This window comes from Anopheles aquasalis, chromosome 3, assembly GCF_943734665.1.
Source record: "Anopheles aquasalis chromosome 3, idAnoAquaMG_Q_19, whole genome shotgun sequence".
NCBI classification, from domain to species: domain Eukaryota; kingdom Metazoa; phylum Arthropoda; class Insecta; order Diptera; family Culicidae; genus Anopheles; species Anopheles aquasalis.
Genome location: NC_064878.1, coordinates 50,983,549 through 51,006,048, shown reverse-complemented (window position 1 = coordinate 51,006,048; position 22,500 = coordinate 50,983,549). Strand labels below are relative to the sequence as shown.

At 48.2% G+C, this 22,500-nt stretch overlaps 2 protein-coding genes and 1 non-coding gene across 4 annotated transcripts in view; 2 read left to right on the top strand and 1 right to left on the bottom strand.

Annotated features, from left to right (window-relative positions):
* The window catches only part of LOC126576737 (basic proline-rich protein-like), a 2,546-nt gene extending 1,193 nt beyond the window's left edge, over window positions 1–1,353 (top strand). The window contains exon 3 of the mRNA XM_050238041.1: window positions 1–1,353. This exon is cut by the window's left edge and continues 845 nt beyond it. Coding sequence (XP_050093998.1) covers window positions 1–1,353 — 1,353 coding nt within the window.
* A 19,066-nt stretch (window positions 1,354–20,419) lies between these two features.
* Window positions 20,420–22,500, top strand: part of LOC126578916 (2-acylglycerol O-acyltransferase 2-A-like) — a 4,645-nt gene continuing 2,564 nt past the window's right edge. Inside the window, exons 1-2 of one of the 2 annotated variants that reach the window (XM_050241949.1) lie at window positions 20,420–20,591; window positions 22,317–22,500. The exon at window positions 22,317–22,500 is cut by the window's right edge and continues 462 nt beyond it. The gene's annotated coding sequence lies outside the window, so the exon portion shown is untranslated. Of the gene's footprint in view, window positions 20,592–20,841; window positions 21,377–22,316 lie in introns of those variants that run through there. The other variant, XM_050241948.1, reaches the window with a different exon arrangement.
* On the bottom strand, window positions 21,415–21,600 carry Trnay-gua (transfer RNA tyrosine (anticodon GUA)). Its single transcript has 2 exons — window positions 21,564–21,600; window positions 21,415–21,450 (listed from the first exon to the last, which is right to left on the bottom strand). It is a non-coding gene; the product is annotated as a tRNA-Tyr (tRNA).

Sequence of the window (22,500 nt, the reverse complement as noted above, 5' to 3'; positions counted from 1 at the left end):
ACAACGAGACCGCGTCCACCGCCAACAACAACGAGACCGCGACCTCCGCCAACAACAACGAGGCCACGTCCTCCACCAACAACAACGAGACCGCGTCCTCCGCCAACAACAACGAGGCCACGTCCACCGCCAACAACAACGAGACCGCGTCCTCCGCCAACAACAACGAGACCGCGTCCTCCGCCAACCACGACAAGGCCGCGTCCTCCGCCAACCACGACAAGGCCGCGTCCTCCGCCAACGACTACAAGACCGCGACCTCCGCCAACAACAACGAGACCGCGTCCTCCACCAACAACAACGAGGCCACGTCCTCCGCCAACAACAACGAGACCGCGTCCTCCGCCAACAACAACGAGACCGCGTCCTCCGCCAACAACTAGACCTCCTCCACCACCGACAACGGTATCGTATCCTTCAACGACACCAGCGGTTGTGTTCCTTGGTTGTCCCAACGGCGGAGTCGGTCCTTACTGCTGCACCAACGGTGGAGTCGGTCCTGGATGTGTTATTCCCCAAGGTCCACCGTACAAGACGTGCGATAACGGTGGCGAACCACCGTTCTGCTGTGTCAACGGAGGAGTTGGACCGTACTGCGTTGAGTTCCAGCAAGCGGTTGAGGTGAGCCCACCGACGACGATCATCTACACAGGTCAGCCGGTGTGCCCGAATGGCGGAGAGCTACCGTTCTGTGAACCACCGAACCAACAAGGAGACCGCCCCTCATTCGGACAGCAGCCGACGCAGCAAATACAGCCACAGAGACCGATCAACCAGGGAGGCTATGGCGTTCGTCCACAGGTCTCAGGAGTTAGCGTGATACCGAGCAGTACTGCGGCACCGTTCTACCAGGGTGACACCGGTTTTGGTCAATCGTTTGCGAACTCTTTCTCCCAGGCCATCACTCCTCGTCCGATGATTAACACAGCGTCGAGAATAGACACTGAGCAGCGTCCAGTGGCCGCCGCTAGACCGCAAGCACAGCAACGACAACCGACACCTGGTCCAGTTCAGGTGACTCCGAGACCACAAACACCTGCAGCAGCACGTCCTCAGCCAACGCGCGCCCAGGCCTCTCCAAGACCACAAACGGCAGCACCGCCACGCACACAGCCACCGCGTGCCCTGCCAAGTCCTGCTCCGCAGCGACAGAATGTCGCCGCAACGGCATCGGCAGCCGCCGGATTCCCGAACACGGATTTCAACAACCGATCGCCCATCAGACCGGCATCAGTGGCAGGCTTCGGACCAGCGAGCGTCGGAGGCTCCAACTTCCAGCGACCACAGTCGGATGGCGCGAACGCTGAGCATGGGTTCTACTACAAGGACGGTGACCAGGCTGTCATATTCTAAACTAGGCTACGTTCCTAATGCTCTAAGATTGGTAATGTAAATAAATGAATGGTGGTTCCGCTGTGCTTGTGCAATGGGACATTGAATAATGCAATGCGCGTTGTGTCCTTTGTTTTCTACCGAAGGCGGTTACAACTAAGTGTTTATTGTGTTTTTTTAACCAATCGACGAAAAACTGACAAAGATATAGATTTTTGAAAATCTACGATTGATACTTGGCTCAATTCAGATCGCTACGCGTGTTTCCCAAAACCTTCGTTTTCATTGTCGGTGCCCATCGTAGCATAAAAACTACTGAAGAATCCGATAGATAAGCTTAAAATCTATCAAAAAAGTGCTGTTTTGTATATTTCTAATGACCCCTCACGCAGCTACGATGGGCACCGTTTTGGGTCCGAATCAAAAGACTTGCTCGCTTAAGCGACGAACCTGGTTTGACTTTTCCAACTTTAAAATACTGCCAAAAATTGAGAAATTAGACATTCAACAAAAAACTCGACGGTGATATCTGGATAAACATATAATCTTTAAAAAGAATACTTATTTATTAATCAATTGTTTCAACTATTCAGTGGCGTAATCATATCAGTACCCATGTTTATCGATGCATCTCTATCCGCTGTCAAGTGACACGCGACTTGCTAACTGTGTTTCGCAACTATTAATCAAGAACGTTGAGTGAGCAGAGGTAGATTGGCTTACGGCCAACCCCCGAATCCACCCTCAATGGGAATTGCCTTTAAACCGACACGATTGCCCTCTTTCGCTTTGTCGCACTCTGCCCAAAGGTCGTGCACGGAAGAGCACCCAAGTGTCAGGTCGATAATTTGTTGCAGTTTACCACGAACACGGACCGGGCAGCGGGTATGGGATTAGATGCAGTTGATCCGCTAGAGGCGCGTTTGCCATAACATAATGTCCACAAACGTCTTACAGCGAAACCAATCTTGTGCGGCCCACCCGTTCCATCGGACGATGATGATCATTGCCGATTGCGTTCCACAATGAAGTTCCGTGACGAAGTGGTCGCTTCGCTCGCCCGAAACATAGCCCCTGATGGCAAGGAGTCGATGGGTTATGGCATAAGCTGTTGTTGTTGTACTTGCGAAATTAGTAGCGAAGGAATGAAATACTTGTTCTCACATTTCATCATCATTTTTCAAAATTATTTTTACAGTCTTTTTTAAGCCAGAGCTCTCGATCAAGGATCATGAGGGTAATTTCTGAACCCACTGACAGACAACCTACAGCTCGTTCTGCACAGACTAGGCCAACGACGACGACGGGCGGATGTATTCACTGTCAGCGCACGCGACTTCCCTTCAACCCTGGATTGGATATGGCCTGGGGGTGTTGGTTTTCCAAATAACACACCAGAAGCCTCATCGGATAATCAATAATTATTAACACTGTCAATCAGTGTGCTCACCACGAACGATCGCAATGGCAAACGTCTGCATGGTATGGTGCATGTGCAAAAAGGTGAATCAGCGATCATTAAACGAGAGCTTCCCCGTGACGACTGGACACGTCGTTATCGAGGCCATTGTGGTGTGTGCGCCAGTGCGTTGGTCTTGGCAATGACGCTCCATGCGACCGACCCTCAAATCATGTCCATAGTTTCACCATATTCTCTTCTGTTCAATTCGAGATTTCAAGTCTTCACTGTGGGATTGTTTGGAATGTATCTGCCCTAAGCTACTCAATAATATTAGTTTTGCACACGAACCACGCGATTGCAGTCCAGAAACATAGCATTATACTCTCCAGTGAGGTAGCTACAAGGGATTACAACCAAATTATCGCCTTCCAGTCACCCCTGAACACTTCTGCAGATGTAAAGAGTGTATCGGAATGGGCATTCGTTGCCGAAAACATCTCTGCCCACTCATCTGCCACATGAAGGTTGTTCTGCAGCTTTAACTTACCCTCGAAGCGAATCGTTAGCTAGGGGTTTTCTCAAGCCAACAAGCATCATTATTACCGGCCCCCTATCTGCCGGCATCTACTAGTGGCTACTGTTTCAAACAAGAAGATCACTATCCGATCGCCAGTAGACGGGAAAAACAAAAACACGAGCTGCTATAAAGAAGAGCACCACATCCTCCATGAGGGGGACACCGTCGATCATTACATTCGCTGCGGAAGCGCTGACCCTTGTAGCACTGTCAAGAATCGGCTTAATGCTTGCGTAAATACTCCGCCGTGGTACTAGAAGTGCACACGGCGTTAATGCTGTAGAATGCTACCAGCAACAGATTCGCGCATGGACACGATTCATCTAAATCGTGACCATGGTCAAGACAATTTTCAGATTATTAGCCAGTTAATAGAATCGCGCTCATCATACGGCAGAAGGATTCGGTTAAATTTAAGTTTTTAGCAAGATTTTCGTCACTTAATGTTAAAGGAACAATAGATGATAGTAACTGCACTTACATAGTATAATAGCCCGATTTGTCCCGGTTCCCGGCTCGCCGAATTTGACCCAGATTCCGTTGAACCATTCACCGTTTGTTGCAGCATCGGATCAACGCACGCAAACAATACTATCGCTCGGAAGCGTAAATGCAATAAACGCTCCCGAACGCACATGAAGAATACGATCCTGCGTACCATACTTTTGTGCCATTAGCCGGATCTGTCGATACCATGGATCGCCATTACCGATGCACCACGTGGTATGATCGAGCGTGAACACGTGGCCACAGTTCGTTCGTGTGAGCTAACCTTCTTATCGTCTTTCTCACGCCATCTGCCAACAACAAAAAAAAAAAATGCGTCGATTTCTCGTCATCGTTTCGGTGGGTGGCAGTTAATGAGTGCAATGCGCGGTGTTTAATGGGTTCCATCTTTATGGTACCCCACGCTCGCTCGATAGCTGGCTTAAGCTCCCTTTAGTAAAGGTTTTTGGTGCCGTTGAAGGCATCTCCTAAACAAAAACACAACCCTTCGCGTTGCCCTTCGAACGATCTTCGAAAAGCTCACTTCGCAGCATGTTATGATGACCTTCAACTGATGGCGCGCGGTGCGGGAAGGGGTGGGTTGGCATTTTTGACGCTTCATCCTAGGCCCCGGCCGACCGATGAGCAATACGGTTGGGTCCAAATGCGCACCCCGCACACTTCACGCGATAGCGATCGCGCGAACCCATTTTATGCTCGCAACGCGTTTATGTGGACCCCTTCCGCGAGCGAGCAAGCGATCGCGGTGGCGGTCAGGTAGCGCATGGATTAGTCGGACCTACCAAGCTGTTGGTGAGAGATTTATGTGGCATGCAAGGTGAAGACCGGGCACACATTTCGCCACATCCCGCCATTCGACCGGTGCTTGAGGAATCCCAGTTTTGTATGAGATTTAAGGTGTTTTCCCTGCTTCAGAGCACCCGTGCGCTACGATGTCCATTTTGTGCCACGCTAAACGCACCAAATATGATGAGCTAGCGACGCATGCGAAGTGTGAAACCGGCGGCATCGGCCATTGTTTGGAAATGGTGGCGCGTGCGCGAATTGTTCTGCCGCTGATGGATTGCACCGGTTCAAGTGGGGCACGCGGTGGCTTTAGCATAACGTTACGCGCCTTTTGCAGGTGTTCTTTCGATTTGCATGATGTATAGTCGCAATAGTAATGCCTTCGACCGCTGCTGCCTAGCATACATCTTCGCTGGAATTCATTGGCCAACCAGAGCAGTCTGGTTATGGAAAATTATGTCGCTCCAAATAGTAGCATGGATTTATATTTCTATGCTTCATTAACTCATAATCATTAAGCCGACGATACATGAAGCGTAAACTTTCGTATAAACTCAGAATGTAATGCCAAAAAGTTTACCCTTCGTGTGGCAGGCAAAATCGCATAAAAGTTTATACCGAAACGTCAAATGCAATTACATTCGGGCACCTGCAATTACACTATGCTATTACATCAATTACATGTGTTTCTTGCCACAAAACATATAAATCGACGAGATAAGTTGATTTCTGAACATCTTTTTATATATTTTAAGATGTTTTTACTGTATATTAGCGATTGTAGATGTTGGAGCCACGATTGTCAAAAAGCCGATGCTCCTCCGCATGACAGGATGCTACCTGTCATTGGCGTGAGTGACCACCGGCTGGGATCCTTCCCCAGGGATCGTGCTGCACAGGGAGGCCAGCACGGGCCCTTTCGACCTGCTGCGGCTCGCAAGATAGGACGTGGAGCGGGCCTCCGTCCAGGATAGTACAGCAGAGAGAGATTTTTTAAAGTGTTAGAATAGTACCATTAAGGTGATACCATACCGATACGAATAAAAGGTGTGGACAGTGTAAAACACAACAGTAGAACATTCAATTCATCATAACGCTACGCTTCATGTTGGTGCTGTGTTTACGCTTGCTTTTACGCTCGGATTTACGCTCCGCGGGCCTATAATCTTTTTGACATAAGTATAATCTTTTTGGCATTACACTCTGAGATTATACGAGAGTTTACGCTTCGTGTATTCCTACCTTTAAAGCATTTTCTTTAAACGAATTTTTAACACACAGTAGGGACACAGTTCAAATTAAGAAATGATTTAGCCGAAATTTGCATGACCGAATTCAAATTGAGATAAATGAAAAGATAAATTGATATAAACAACAAATGCAAATGTCTCACTCCTTATTTAATTCAACCAAACACAATAACTGCCAGCATCAAACATAAACGAATGTACCTTTTTTACATCCAATCAAACTGAATTAAATAATTCTCATTCTCTTCTCTTCACAACACAAGCATCCTTAAAATACGCATAAAAAGACGCCCACGTACGGCAGGAGTCCGCTCTTCATCTGAAATGGTAAACCGGAGGACCAGATTCGCCTTTTCGGTTGTTTCCGTTTGGCACACCGCTAGGCTGTTAGCCAATATGCAAATTTCCTCTGCTTTCTGGTGGTCTTCGGATATTCGGCCCGTTCGTTCCGACCGCGTATCGCAATCGAACGACCTTGACGCTGGTAAATCTTCCCGATTCCCTCCCCCATGCAAATGACCAAACGAAACTGAAAGCTCCCAAAGCCGCCCCGTGCAGCCGTGGTGGTGCAAGCGACAGATGAGGTGGGATGAACGAAATGCCGAAAAACCAGTTCGATCGAGATCGGGTATCGGGCAAAGCATTATAGGAAGCTCCGGACGCCGAAATCGAGTCCTGTTTTTTTGGGGAGAGGAACATCCAGTCTTGAATTATTGGAAACCGAACCGACAGTGGGTAACGCAATAAATCCCAATCATAGGATCCGATCGCGCCACAGCAGGACAGCATCACAGGAATGTTGGTGAAAGAATGTGCTACAAAGTACCCAGTATCCGGACCGGTCGACAGTTGAGCAGTAAATCTGCCAAATTGTACAACAGAATTATTGGTTAAAGATCTCCCAAACAAACGGATCGATCGTGTGCGATCGCGAGCGAACGTACGAACGCTTGATTGGCACCCAATCACGCTCATTAGCCGGCTGCTGGCCATTATTCCATCATTCTTAATTTGCAATATATGATGGGTGATCATGAGCATGGCTAGACAACAGTTTGTTCCTGTTTGAGCCGTTGACATTCACTCACTCGGTTCGGCCCGTAACATCCGATTGATGAACGACTCAATCAGGTGCAAATGAAGGAAGCAGCACCGCATGATGTGGCGCAGTGTCGAGGTGTCGATAACGATGTGTATCGCTTCGTGTGTGTTTGTGTCGACCTTCGTTCCTTGGAGCTAATTTTCCAACTCGTTAGGGCCTCGAATCGATGAAAAGAGCAAAAAAACAACACCCAGCTGCAGCAGATGAGAAGGAAAGTGACCTCGGACAGGGGCTAGTAATTGATTTAGCATCGCAACCCCGGTCTACCGTGGACTACAATGTGCGGTCGCCAGTCCGGCAGTAGGTCACGGTTGGTTCGATTAGAGCCGGATGGTGGTAGAAGAAAGAAAACCCCAGGGAATCGACACGGAACACCCCCGTCCCCGTCCGCCTGCCCGGTATCAGTCAACGGCAGAGTGAGGCTAACTAGTGTTCAATGTCCGTCCGACCCGGGGGGGTTCAGTTCGCCCTCAGCTCAGCACCAACTGGTTCGCCATTTCATGGACCATGGCCAACGATCGTAGGGCAGGCGGAGCAATGGTGGGCAGGGTGGTCAAGCGTGCAGCGCAGTGCTTAGTAGCAGCAGTAGCACCGCACCACATTGGTACACAGAGCCGCTGCGAAGATGCTCCAGCAGCTATTCTTCATTCGAGTTCCGCTGCAGCTGCAGCAGCCCCGGCAGCTCGTAAAGTTCACGACAATGTTGCTCACGACAACAACGATGGTCGATGACTATGGTGTATGATGCGCTGATGTTATGTAAATTTGCACTAATAAGCAGAACCTGGGGGCGGTGGGTGTGCTGGGCCGAGAAGATCCTAGCGCACTAGCCGGACCATTTGCCGGACACGACGTGGAACTGGTGTAGCCCGTTTGCAGGTGTGCTTCGAAGGCAAATATTTGCTGCCCATTCTGCACCACCACTGAACCCTGACATGATGCTGGTGGTGCTGCTGCTGGTCGGTGCAACTTCCTAGTGCGCTTACTGTACAATAATGGACGATAATGAAGCAGAAGACTAGAAGCACCGGAGACCAGCCAGTTTCAATGAGCGTGAGCACGATCAGTCATTGGTGTGATCGCGATGCAGCACTCTGGCAACTGGCGCTAGCAGTGACAAGAGGGGCCCGTAATCAATCGACTCCTGAAATAGCGCTTAAGTGGCGCACTGATCGATCATCGGGTTGCATCGGGTTTTGATGGATTTCGGATGGACGCTGGTCGCCCTCTTGTTGTTGGCTTAAAAGTCAAGTACGTCACGCTTACCGTGTCGCGCCCAGTACCAAGTATGGAGTTGTTGGGACCCTATTTTTGGCACTCAAACATTTCGGGCTTCGCACAATCTCCCAATATGGCGATCTGGCAGCACCGGTTTGTTCTTGAGTACTCGATGTGCTCGATGTGCTGGTGAGCGTTCAAGTGCGCGAGTCCTCGGCGCCATCCCAAGAATCGATGGGAACTGGCGATCACCGCTCTTCACAGGGAATCGTCAGTGTCAATGTGACGGCACAAGATGAATGGCAGTTTGTGCAATGATTTTGTTTTGATTAATTTGTGAAATGATACACACAACAAAACAACAAACTATCTGTGAGATGTAGATACATTTTAGATGCTTTTTATTGTACCTCCACAAAACGCACAGGCGCAAATGTGCGAGAAATGCGAAACACAGGCTTGACACATAAACTCCCAACCTGAAGAAGCCTCAGCAACTAATCCTGTTACGTAACACAACAGCAACTTGGCTAGCTTTCCTGAGCGCACCGGAGAGAAAGAGAGAGCAAAGTGTGTTAGCTTTCGACACGCACGTGCCATTTGTGGTCATGTGGATCGGTTATGTCCCCGTCCATGTCCATTGCGTTTCGCGCCAATACAAACACTGGGCGCGTGCTCACCCTCGCGCAAACATCATTGTTTATTACACTCCGTCTCTACACCCAGCGGCAGATGCATAGGACACCTTAGGTCACTTGCACAGCTGCCTACGATGCACTATTTCGGTGCATCGTTTTGACCCTTCCTTTGGCCAACCGCCAACCGCAACCAAGTGCACAACCGACCGGTAAGCAAGATGAGGCAACTGAGTTGAACGTGCGGCACCATTCGGGCGATAAGTAATAGTACCAAAAAATAAATGGTAGCCGCATCAAAAGCATCTGCGCCGAAAGCTGGCGTTGGTCATATGCGAGGAGCATCACCACGAGGTAGGTCGTGGCCTGCGAATCGCGTGCTGCATACCGAGTGTACCAAGATGCGCGATTGATGCGAGTTGGCGGTTCTTAAGGCACGTTCCGTTAGTGGTGGTGCCTGCGCAATAGAACACGCGAGATAATTAAGATGGAATTTGCTAGATGAAGCGAAACTTAATGGAAGATGGTTTGGTAGTGATGCTGAAGGATATGGGTAGATGTTTCGAAATGGTGTTGGATCGCTTGAAGATGATCAGGTGGAAAATGATGTTAGAAGAGATTCTCGCAGGTTAAGTGGCCACCATTCGATGGACTAACTGTGTGATTTGCCTGCTATGAACGTTGTACAAAGCAAATTATCGATTTACAACACGAATTTCAATTAATTACTCTTCTTTTAAGCTAATTAATTGTATTTATAAATCACAACAAAGCGTAATGATCTGGCAGCATCCTGCCGAATTGTATCCTGGCACTTCCACTGTATTTCCAAAGCTTCAAAGCAACATTCTTTTGAATGCTAATTCCATCGACCGAATCCCACTACTCACCGCTACCATCACATTATTCGTGACAGATTAATTCATTTGTCATTCCGAGATGGAGATACGACAGAATAATTGATTTTATTACAATTTTATCACCCCATAAATGCACAATTAAATCATTCATATCCTCCCGCCATCAGAAACAAATTAGTGCCCGTTAGGAGAGTGAATGAACGGCGAAAGGGGCATGACCCAGCGGCGATCACTTTGCAGCCAAAGTCTGCCAAATCAAATTAACGGAACGCACGAATGCCTTCGATGCTAGGGGCTGGCTCTAATGTTTTAAAGTTGGGTGGCCACGTGGTCGACTGAAACGATTGCATCACGACATAAGCAAACTCGCGGAGTCGCAAACGTACGAACGCTACGAGCGGCTTCTGCATCCATGGAACGACCGCAGTAAGTGACATAATCTGCGTCTCGTAGAGGAAGGAGGAAGAGGGATGGTTGTGAAGGAGTTAAAGTTGACCTAAGGTACACGGTAATGATGCGAGCGAGCGAGCGCGAGACTCCCAACGCGCACCTTGAGTGTTTGCTGTTTACTAAGGTCGAATCCGTCGCGAACCTAAGGAACCTCCCTCCCGGGGGCGAGAAGCTACCGGTCGCCGGAGGAAGAAGGAAGGTGCTAAAAGTAATGTTGTCTTTCTATGTTTTCTTTTTCTCCTCGCTCGTCAACCTGCGACTCGATCTGGCTTATGCTGCGTGGCGTACGCTTTACGACGGTTTTTGTAGGTTAATTCTCTCATCTCCCGCGGGTTTGTTGGCCGCAGGCCAGACCGCTCATAAGTTGAACAACACTTCCGGAACATGCTTCCGTTCCGTTCGGTGCTGATTTGTCAACACGTGGTCTGCGTGGTTTGCGTTCTCACGTTCCAAGGTCATGACTAATGAGCTCCCACCACCACCACCACCGCGTTGTTCACAGCGTCTTGGAGTGAATGCTGCAAGCTCTTAAGCGGCCGGCCCACGGTCAGTCGGATGGGTTGCTTGTTTCATTTCGACGCCCCAGGCTTGGGGACAGCTGCATTGAGGTTGGGATCGCAGAATGCAAATCCAAGTGACAGATGTGTTCTCCTTTTTGTCGAATTTCTTCTCTCTCTCTCTCTGCATTCTGTTAAGCGAATAGAATTGATTATCTGTAACTAATTTTATTTTATTTCGACAACAAATAAATCCCTGGGCGAGATCGATCAGTCGTTGTAAAAGTAGTCTTCCTTCTGTTGTTCATCATCATCATCATCGTCAACATCACCCGCTCCTGGCCTCACTGGCCTCTGTGGGTTCGAAAAACCTTCGAAAACAAGTTCCCATCGGCTATACTGACGGCAAATCAACCTCTCCACCCCTGCCTGCCTGACAAGCAATTTAGCAGCTCGTTAATGGCGCATCGGATTGGCTAAAGGATTGGTACCGCATCACGGATTGACCGATGCAGCTCCATAAGCAACCCACACGATCACGGGCTGGAGGCTACAGCATATGCCTGGAATGCATATGGGGGCCCGGAGAGCATGGTGAACCGGATCTGACCCGGGTCTACTATATCGAGCCTATTTGGCCTTTTAACGGATGAGCACCCGTTGATGCTTCTAGTTCTAGACGCACCACTGAAGGTCTACTACCGATGATTCATCGAACAAACAGGACAGCACTACAGTATAAAGTCCATTTATTCAAAATATAATTATTTTTCTTTGTGATTTGATATCAATCCTATATTTCCATTGGGGGGGCTCTAATGTTAGAAAAAAACACATCACCATTGAAGAAATCATTCAACCTAATTTTTTAAAGTCAATGTCACATTAAACTGCAACATGTGAAGAACATCTGGTTCCATTTTGGGGAAGTTTTATTAAAAACTTCTTCCATGGCATCAAATTTAGGAACACGTCTCTTCGTAAAGGTACTTTTGCCTCCGGTGCCCATCGTAGCCGCGTACTGGGTAATCGGAAATACATAAATCAGTATTCTTTTGATAGATTATAAGTTTATGCAGGTATTCCCGATGAATTTTTGTTGAATGTACATTTTTTCAATTTTTGGCAGCATTTTAAAGCTGAAAAAGTCAAACCGGGTTCGTCGCTTAAGCGAGCAAGTCTTTTGATTCGGACCCAAAACGGTGCACATCGTAGCTGCGTGAGGGGTTATCAGAAATATACAAATCAGCACTTTTTTGATAGATTTTAAGTGTATCTAGGTAGTCTCGCCAATTTTATTGTAGATTTTTCAATTTTTCGATTTTTGGCAGATTTATTAAGTTTAATCTCGGTGATGCTTTTTACGATTAGGACTGCAAAACGAGTTTACGTAATTGCTTAACAGAAAGTATCACCAATTTTAATGAAGACTCGACGGAGCTACCTGGCAAATAGTGATTTCAAGTGTTTTAACGTCATCTACAGCACCGGCAATCTACGGTGGAAGGTTAGCGGGCTAATTGAAATCATCACGATCGCCCACAATGACGGTAACGAATCGATCGCGCATCCCACACGCACGCACGCACGTAGGGTGGCACGTCCTTCACACGCGGCAGATCATGCTCGAGATTTGCAATTTGGAATCCCCTCGGTCCCCCACATTCCCCCCTTTCGGTGGGCTCATTTTGATTTGCGTGAAATGAGATGCTTTCAGCTCTCCCGCCCCCCCCACATCAATCGACCTTTAATAGCTTCCTCTCGCCAGGCCGCCAGTGATGACGGCACTGCATGGCGGCGCCGCCGTCGATAATCGATCACCGAAACGGGTGGTTGACAAACTGCCAGCCAGGTTTGACGAGCAGCAGCAGCAGCAGCAGTGGTTTCTCCGACGAGACACCTTTGTCCCGTCCCCAAAAACGTCTCGTGACATTCTGCAATGCGGCGCACGTTGCGTTTTGCGTGCGAAATTTGTCTTCTTCACAATTCTATCGGAGGCGAATCGACCGGAATGGGAACATCGGTGGCTGGTGCGGTGGTGGTTTGCAAAAAAAAAAAAAGAAGAACCAGAATAACATTAAAGTTCAAGACCGCAGGTTCGAGCGCAGGCCGGCGATGTGCCTGGCAGGATCGGGACGGATCACGGGGTTTGCTGCTGCTGTTGATGGTGGGAAATTAATCAATCTTCCCGGTAGCCCACTCAGCGCCCCAATGGAACCGAGATCAGTTGACTCGATAGCGGCAGAACGCGTACCACTAGCCAGGTGTGTACATCGATGGTGAAAGGCGATCCGAAACGTGCCGTACTAGAGACCCTGACTGCTGCTGATGCGTCCCTGCGGACACTCGTAAATACGGGCCAGATCGTTAATCTGGGTGCATTTTGCGAATCCAAACCGGACCACCGGCACCACCACCCGCTGCTGACCCGCTGACTCGGATTCGAGAGGATGTCATTACCTCCAAGCGACGTACACGAGCCGTACGGTGATCGTGTTTCGGAGTGATGTACCACCGGAGGCGACCGGAAACACGATGCATTCGGCATCAAGATCGCACTATTTGGTGTGTCAGTACCCGGTGTCTGTGCCCGGTGTCTTCGGAGCCGTTTGAAGGTCGCCGTTTCAGGCCTCGTTGGTGGCCGGAAATGCCAATCGATTAGTCTGCCCCGCTATCGTTACGCAGCAGCAGCAGCAGAGACGAAAACCACAAATGATGTCTGTGAATGGCTGGCGACCGGGGAGGTAGACGATGATGATTGGCGCACCTTACCGGAGTTGGGTGCGAGAGAGCCGCGATCACCGTGCGGCCACATTCGCACAATTGCGGGCGAAAATGTCATGTGCATGATTAATCTTTGCGATCGAGTCGATGAGATAATACGGCCGTCTGTGCTATTATCCTGAAGGCTCGGTGAAGTACGCTCTCGGTGCGCAATTGTAAAACTTCTATGCTATTCGTAGATGTCAAGAGATCACTAGAGAAGTTACTGTAGAATTTGCATGCTGACCGCAACGTCAGCAATGGTGGTAGCTTCTCATATCTATTCACGCTGCAGGTAATATGTCACGACATGGACGGTAGAACTGACGCGCAGGCGATTCTAGGGCACGCCAATCGTCCATTTACATTCCAGTCAGTCATTAGTGTATATTCTTGGTTCCAGAAATCATATCAAATCATACAAAATTGTATTTATTTCAAGAAATAGTAGATGATTAATGAAAAGGGAGGGCTACTAGATTTTTAATATTCAGGTTGCTATCGGCCTATTTGATGATTAAAGACAATTTATATAAATTGAATTTCACAGAATTACAAGTTTCGCATTATCCCGTTTTAATTAAATTACACATCTGCTTTCATTATGTCATTTTTCAAAACCCTTTCTTTCCATTTCTTTCTCAAACTCTCTTCAAAGGCTACTGCGCAGTGCCGAACCAACCCCAAACCGATACAACCCATTACCAGTGACCTTCCGGGGGCTAGTTTAACGAAACATTAAACATCATCAGAGTGCTCGAACGCTCGAACAGCAAAATTGAATTGATCAACGCTAACCAGCCGAACAAACGCCAAAAAACCAGAAACCGACCTTGTCTCCCCACCGCTTGAGCGCGTGTGAATAGTTTTCACCGAATCGCGACACGGTACAGGTACATGTGACCAAATTGTGCAAATTTGCATTTTTTTTTTTGGCAAATTTGTTTATGCATCGGTAACGCCTACGCTTCGGCTCTTATCTCACTGCTCGCTGCTGAGCGCCGTGGATGCGTATGTTTGCGGATGCGGTTGCACCAACATATTAGAGCCGATTGGGACGTAAATTCGTTGACCTGATTGCCCTGAGTGTTAGATAATTTTTGTTTAACCGTTTAAACCATCTACAACCCGGTGGACCACCTGATGGCGCCCTTAAACAGGTGGCGTCAGTGTCCGCACTAAACCGACCGTTTCGAAGCATTAATCCGAGACGAGGCGTTGCTGAGTGTAGGCCACCGTCAACCGTGTCGGCCAAAGGGACGGCCGTCCGCTAGCATATAAACATAAGCCACAGAACCGGTTGCTGGTGGGCGAAGGTCTCCTCTTCCTTATGGTGGGATGCACCACAGTGTGGACAGTGATTGTGGACCAATCTATTGGGTTCCGCTGGCTAAGGAATGGGAGTTTTTTTTCCAAATAATTAATAGTGTGTTGTGTTGTTCTGTGTATGTGTGAAGCTATCTGCGGTATGCGGTCACCGGCAGCGCTCGATCGGATTGGTGTCAATGATGTTTACCACACGGTGTTGCTGCTGCTGCTGCGGGCCAGTCCTTTGGTGTGCTCAGTTCGGATCCTGATTTAGCTAAAGGGATGCTGAAGGTTTCACAATGGAACACACGACTATATTTCAAACATTCGAAATACCCAAGGCTGATTAGTTTGGTCAGCTGTGGTAGAAAATCAATATTTAGCTTCGACCAATCCAACAAAGACATTTCTGAATTAATCACTACCCTAGGAAGGATGATTCCTGGTGATCTTTGACTTTACGATTCGTTAGAATAAATATTTGAAAGAGAAGGTCATCCTTTTGCTGTGATGATATGCAGCACCAGCAGTTGTGTGCAAATACAAGTCCCGCAAGCAGGACTACCCTTTTCCCTTTTCAGCTCAGACGGATTCGCACGGTAATCGGTCACTAACGGTATGCTACTGGTCAGCTTCAGCTCCCGATAATTGGCCCTAGCGCCGGTCGCGGATCGTCTATCAATCATTCACCATCGATCACCGCGGCCAGCTCGGAAGCGATGGAGGGTGATATATGGCCCAACGGTTGCTAGTTGGACGTGTGCCACACCATTAGCTCACACCGTGGTGGGTTCCCCGTCTGTTTGTGACGAGCGGAGATAATACGAATCGGGAGAAACAATGTATCGGAGGGACATCAAACTTAATTATCTCTTATCTTAAATCCTGCTCGTTTGTGGTAATGCTGGTCCATTATTTATCGTTCCTTTTTTCTCGGTGGATGGTCCGTTTCGACCACGTCTTAATACAACCTTTATGGCGTAGCGGCTTGATGCCTTTAGAATTGTCGGTGGAACTTTCAAACACATTTAGCGACCGCGTAATGACCATCATTATCGTCCGGGCCGGTGCGTGTGCATGAAACATCTTAAACATTTGACGATCATCGCTGCTTCCGGTAGCGGAGAGGGCAACTTTAATGTGACTCTATTTTTAGGCTCCTTCCAAAGCGCGTCCTCTGGATTTGAAGCCGCCACTTAACGACTTTAATCCAGCTCGAACGGTGGAAGGTCAACGGTAGCGCGTTCACAGCGATCAGTGCTGCCGGTGATGGGCAATTTCTTACCAAGGACGCGAACGAGCTGAAGTTTTTGGGAAGATTCGCGACTGAACTACCGCGACTGGTGCTCCACGATTGATGAAAGACGATGTTGATTCAACCGCCAAACACCGAGCCTGAAAGGTATCGGAATGTCAACCCTCGACAGTGTTCAACGAAACATAAGAAACCTTAGTTCCCTGTAGAGGAGCGCGTGCACGTGTGTAGAGGGGCAGTGATAGCAAGCGCCAACCACCGTCAACCCATCATCAATCGACTACGAAATGTCAGCAGGTCAGCTAGTTCGAATAGCGCAACACAAGCGATCGCATAGCTCCCGGGGAACACTCGGCAATGTTAGCGGCAGCGACATGTCATCAGCAGCTTCGCACCACACCATCACGCGCATCACACCGGACACTTGTAGGTGGCTCACGATCCTCTCCCCCCCCCCCCCCCACTTCCCCTTTCCTAACTGGTGTTGGGCTGCAAAATTCGGTTGATCAAGACAAATCGAATTAAGTGTTGCCTCATGCGATTCCTGGGGTACTGCAGGTGCCTTAGGGCCAGCCGTGGGACCACGGACAATTAGATAGAGTGAATCTATTTCTGTTCCCTCAGCAAAATCGATTATGAATTGCTTGTGCGACTGTGACAAGTACAATGAGCCGTTTTTTTTTGTTTCGTTTCCCAATAGGATTGGATCGTCTTTGATCCAAGGGAATAAGCCCACGGCTACTGCCGTACAACTCAATTGTAGCTGACCTTTTCATCCAAGAACCAGGCACCCCTCTTGGTGCGCTTGACGTTGATTAGGAGTTTCCGTTGAGCTTCAGCAGTATTGAACGGTGAGGTGGTACCGGTGATGACAGTTGGCTCGATAGACTTCTAATCACTCTGCTTAATAAGATTAACTCGATATCGCAGTGCTGCAATAGCCATTGTGGCCAAGGCACCAGACGCCAGGCTCTTCAAGATGGTGAAAATTAAAACCATAATCAATCACATCATGCCCTGCTCGCGCATGGGCTTCGTCTTTAATCAGCAATTCAATCAATTCAACCAAAGAATAAACTTATTCTTAGATCCTGCTTCCATATGACCACCCGTACAGCGGATGGCGATCTTGACGATTGCACTTGACACCAAGATGATGAATATATTCAGCTGCTAGTGTGAGTGTCTGTGTGTGGCAAGGAAGACGGACAACAATGGAGCTGTGGTGCCATGTTCGGCATAAGAGCCTCGAAAAGGTCACTGCGGATACCCCAAAAAACCCTTCACCCTCCCGGTGACCCGGCAAGTGACCGGCGGCCCCGTAGCATCACCGTCGAACTTGACCTCATTCACTTCTCCATTAGGATGTGGCCGATTAGATCCTGCATCAGATGATCATCACCCAACACACATCCGCGTCAGAGATCAGTCGACCGATCAATCAGCACTGTGGTCGAGGTGCCAGGAACAGAACCACCGCCGCGAAGGCTCGTGCCGCCCAGGTTGATTAATTAAACAAATTGCATCACGGCGCGTACGGCATCACGCGAGCCAACCCCACTACCCGTGATCCCTGGGGTCAGATATTCGAGGAAAGGGGTTTAGACGAGGAGATCTGGTCTCTCTCGCTCTCTCACGAGCGCGCTCGCGATGACTTGGCTGCTTTAGGTGGCACAAGTGGTCGCTCACTGGAATTGTGTTCTCCACAACAATGTGCGATCTGCTGTGCGGTGGTACTTCATCAAGCTGGGAAAATCCCTCGGCATCTTTTTGGGACAAAAATAGATTTCACGGAAAGTGATGCGCGGGTACTCGTTATGCAGATCCGGGGTTAACATTCAACGGGCCCCTGGCTGTGTGTTCTGCCGAAGCGATCGTGATCCGGGATGAGAATTCTCGGCGCAAAGCACTGTCATGTGGTGCCGTGCCCGGCGGTGCCTTATATGGAATTTTATGGAAGAATTCATCAACGAAGAACTAATTCTCTGATGTTTCAGAGCGGCCGAACGGGGCTCTCAATGGGGTGGATGTGACTTGGGTTGTTATTGTGCAGGATAGTTAACAATCTTACAATGATTTAATGATGATAGATTCGATTATATCTAGTTGCTATTCTATGACTATTCAATCCTTTTCGTTTCTTATTTGGTTTCCATCTAACCAACGGCTTGGGCTGGTTGTCAGTGCGTCACGCATGGCCGATAAGCAGCATCATGCGCACCCCCTCCAAAGATGGGCAAATTCATGCCTCGTTTCAGCTGAAACCGGTTCCCGGAAGTGGTTCCCCACCGTTTGTCTAAAGTTTGCATGCTACATTAGCAAACCCTCCTTTCGCGATGGCTCCTGATCTTCTTCACCTTTTTTTTTTAGATTTTTACGGAAATAGCAAACGCGCATGCCGCGGCAAGACAAGACGGCGCGTCTTGTCTTGCCGCGGCATGCTGCTGTCCCGGCTCCGAGTGTCATGAGATGCCCCGATCGTGCCGCCTTGTTTGCATTGGTTTGGTTAACTGATTCGAATCAACAAGTTCATGGTACAAATCGAATTTCAGGCAAACGAAATAGAAAAGCTAGTCAGGTCGACAGGTCGACAGCAGAACGAAACACGACACGGCACGGAACGCAGATTGGAGAACTAAGAAATATGCAGAGAGTTATGCTAATTCGAGTATCTGCCGGTGATAGGGTTTTTGTCGTTCCAAACAATGCGTGCACAATCCGGAAATCGTCAGCTTGTGTTGTGTTTTGGATTCACGATTCGTGGAGGAATCACCGATGTCGATCCCACTTGGCGAACAGAGGGGCCAAACGGGTAGCGGTTCCAAATAATACGAATTTCCAGTGGGGAGAACGCGATGGTGAGGAGAGAAGGGAAACAAACGGGCACGTACCAGCAGACCGAAACCAGCTTCCCAGATGACATTTACAGTCAAATATTGTCTCCCATTTATCAATATTAGCTAATAAGACGTGAAGGTGTCCGAGGCCGCGGTGGATGAGGTACCGGCCTGGTACGTAACGCTCCTGGGTGCGATCTGTGCGCACGCACATCATGTTTTGGACAACAATTTTCGATAGATTTATGTGCGGTAACCTGAGCCACCTTCGCGACACGTTGTGGGAAATTCTAGTCGGATTAACATTTGCTCAACGCGTGCGTTCTAGCCGGATGTGCTTTTGCTCTGACACACATTAACCTTACCGAGACGCTATCGAACACACATTAGTCGCGGATCCTCTGCTCTAGAGAGCTCATTACATACGGTGGAGTGCTGTGTACGGCGTTGCATGCGTTGGTCGGTCCGTTCTAACTCAAGAACACGCGAAGGCGTAAGGCATAAGGTTAACCTTTTGGTGTCGCATTGCGCTTTACGATGGAAATTAACCTTACCGTCCGGGGAGAGAGGGAATTCGTTGAGAATAATTATTATCGTCACCGCACGAGAATGATGACTTTTGGGCTGATGCTGCGATAAGTCCGGGAGGATCGACAGCACGCTCCACATCATGCCGCCCATGGTACATGTTTAGGATCGTAAAAATAAATCGCATAAACACGCTATTACCGTGAATGGTGCAAATCTGGAGCTCGTAGCTGAGATTAATGACGCCTAAGCTGTACGCTAGATTTAATTAGAAATGTCAAGGTTAACGGTGCATCTTTTCACTCCCTACATGGTGGCACTTGAATCGAATATGATTTCATTATCGCTCGCCACGACCCACGAGATGAGCTGAGTGGATCATGGAAGGTGAATAGAGGAAAAAAAAAGATTACCAATGACGAGTGCACATTAATCTGATGTCAAATGGGGTGCTTCTTCGGCTGCGTTTCATTTTTCAATGTTCCATTCCCTCCGCAAACTCATCTGACTATTGAAGGGTTAGTATGTTGAATGAACATCGAAAGCCGGCGAATGAACAACAGCATCGACCAGTGCCACAGTCGAACCTAGGTTGGATTACGGCGAAGGATTTGTGGCTTACTTATTTACAGTAGTTTGAGATTTGAGAATTAAAATAGAAAAAGAACAGCAGATCACCTTAAAAAGGATCTAATTTAAAAATATACCACTAAACAAATTACTACTAAACAGAATCTTTTTTTGTACATCGCCAAGTGTACTGGTTTAATAAGTTGAAATATGAGTATGTAATCCATTTTTTTTTTCAAGTAGTAAGCTTGTTTTGTCTTGTTTGTTTGTTTCTATGCGAGCTTATCTTATGTTAGTCCCATTGAGCTCAACGTCCCATTGTAACAATCTTAACCGTCGTATCACTCTCAGCACGAACCACTAATTTAGCACTAAATTTAGTATGTTAGCTGAGCATTAATAAGATCGTCTCGCTCAGAGACTAATCACAGTTATGCATACCGACGCTCGCACTCTCGCCAACGGCATGGGCGATGCTCGTTGAACGTTTGCGCGCGTGACAAGTTGACGCACGCGGGCTACTCACGCGGACATCATCAACCACATCATACGGAAAAGTAGACTCTTCTCCTTCTCTCCTTCGTACAAGGAAAGTGTTTTTCCTCGTGAGTCAATCCATTTTCATTCGAGAAAAAACGTTCTTCGCTGTCTCTCAAAAATCCACCAGTCCACCGTGGTTTTTTCGATCCATTCCGTGTTTACCGGCTTCCCGCGGTACGTATTCAGTGATCCAGGGAAGAATGAGGTTTTAAACATCATTTCCTGACCCCGTTACTCATAATGCTGCACTCCTTTTAATACTGCGATGCTGTTTTTTTTAAATCAGTTCAGTGCTGTTGTTGTGAGCATATAAGTTTCTTTGTTACACTTGATATCGAAGCTGATGCAAAAGTGACTCATGATTGATGCATTGTATTCGATCAGTCCAAAGGCCGGTACTGCCCACTTAGTCCGTACTTTGTTTCAACGGATCAAGTGAGGGTACTGGATGGTTGCAGCTGTTGTTTATTGATACCGCAGTGTGTTTGCATATCCGATTTTCTGCCTCAACAGCATTATTCGATAGCGATCACAGGAAAAGTGCGCACCGCAAATGATCTGCGCACTCCGACACACAGTGATCATAACCGCGCAACTGAGAGCAGAGTGAATCTTGGTGACAAAATCAACATCATACTATCAGCGGGCGGATCGAAAGTTAGTGAGAAAAGGTTGTCTAGCGTGGCCTTGGTATTCCGTCACCAAACAGTGTCAAAGAACGTTTGTGAACGTCAAGAGCGTTTGTGTCGTTCTAGTGGATTGATAGAATGGCGTATTAACATTGACGCTTGTCTAGGGGGCAGTGTCAGTAACCCAAAGTGATCCACTTATCTACTTGAGATGCTATATTCATCGGAAAGAAACATCCTCTTGGTTCTCCTCAACGGACAGTAGCTCTCGGAGGCCCAAGATGCTTAACAAACGTTAATCAGTGATTCGCTTTGCATCTAAAAAAAAAGGTGAGCCTTTTTCTTGGCGCACACTCTCTCTCTGTCTCTCCTTCGAACCGGATTTGAACCAGTGACCTATGGATAGCTATTGCGCTTTGAGGCTGCCTCTGTTGAAGGGGCGCTAGTGCGGGAGACACTCCCCCCACTGATCGATGGATGATCATCGACCCAACACAACAACCGCAACCGTGTCGTACTACAGTCCACCGCTCTACCAACTGAGCTATCGAAGGCGTTGTGTGAGGTGCCGCTTATCAACGTTCATACCGACCCGTTCGCGCACCATTCCATCTCTTCTTATCTGTTTCGGTGTTAGACAATTTCAATTGCATACCGTAACCGAAACAAACATAATTTGCCTGATTAGCGGTGGAAATGGGCTAGGAATAGAAGCGCTCTGAAGCAGCATTCCAAGCGGTGCGTGTTAAGCCACCCACCTGGCTTGTGAATCGATCCATCATCGATGTGTAGCCACCCGTGCATAGTGGTGGCTTTATGTTTCTATGAAGGAGAAGATAAGATTTACAGTCGAGTTAAGATATTACCCAAAACAAGTGACCGAGGTACCTGTTAATCCCTCTTTGCGTCTCGCTCGATAACGATGACCGTGCGGAACGATGGCCATCGAGTGATCTGTGATTGTTCTAACGCCGTTACCATTGCTTATCAACATACCGAACAGATGTCCATCTACAGCTGAGTGCAAAGTCGCATCTCGCTAACCCGTTGAAGCCACCGGGTTGTCTTGCATATTTCGTGCTGGTTGATATCGGTTGTTGCGAGATACGACAACGATTTGGCCATGGCAAGAGATAATGCACCCAGCACAATATGCAATGCTGGGGCGTCATCCTAAATCGCCTCCATCAAACATCATTCTTGGCCAATCAATTTCTGCAGCTAACCGACCATTCCGACCCTTCTTATCACATCTTCTACCTTCCTCTAGAAAAATCGCTTATCAGCCCGAAAACCTGTTGCCTCGAGTCCAACCCCACCAGGGGCTGCACCCAACAGCAGCTAGCAGCAAACGACCAGGAGTAAATTCGATTTCAGCTTCAGCCGGTGCCGGTGGTCTACAGGGAATCCACACAACGACAAACGTATCCGATAAGCGGACCCTCGTCGCGGGC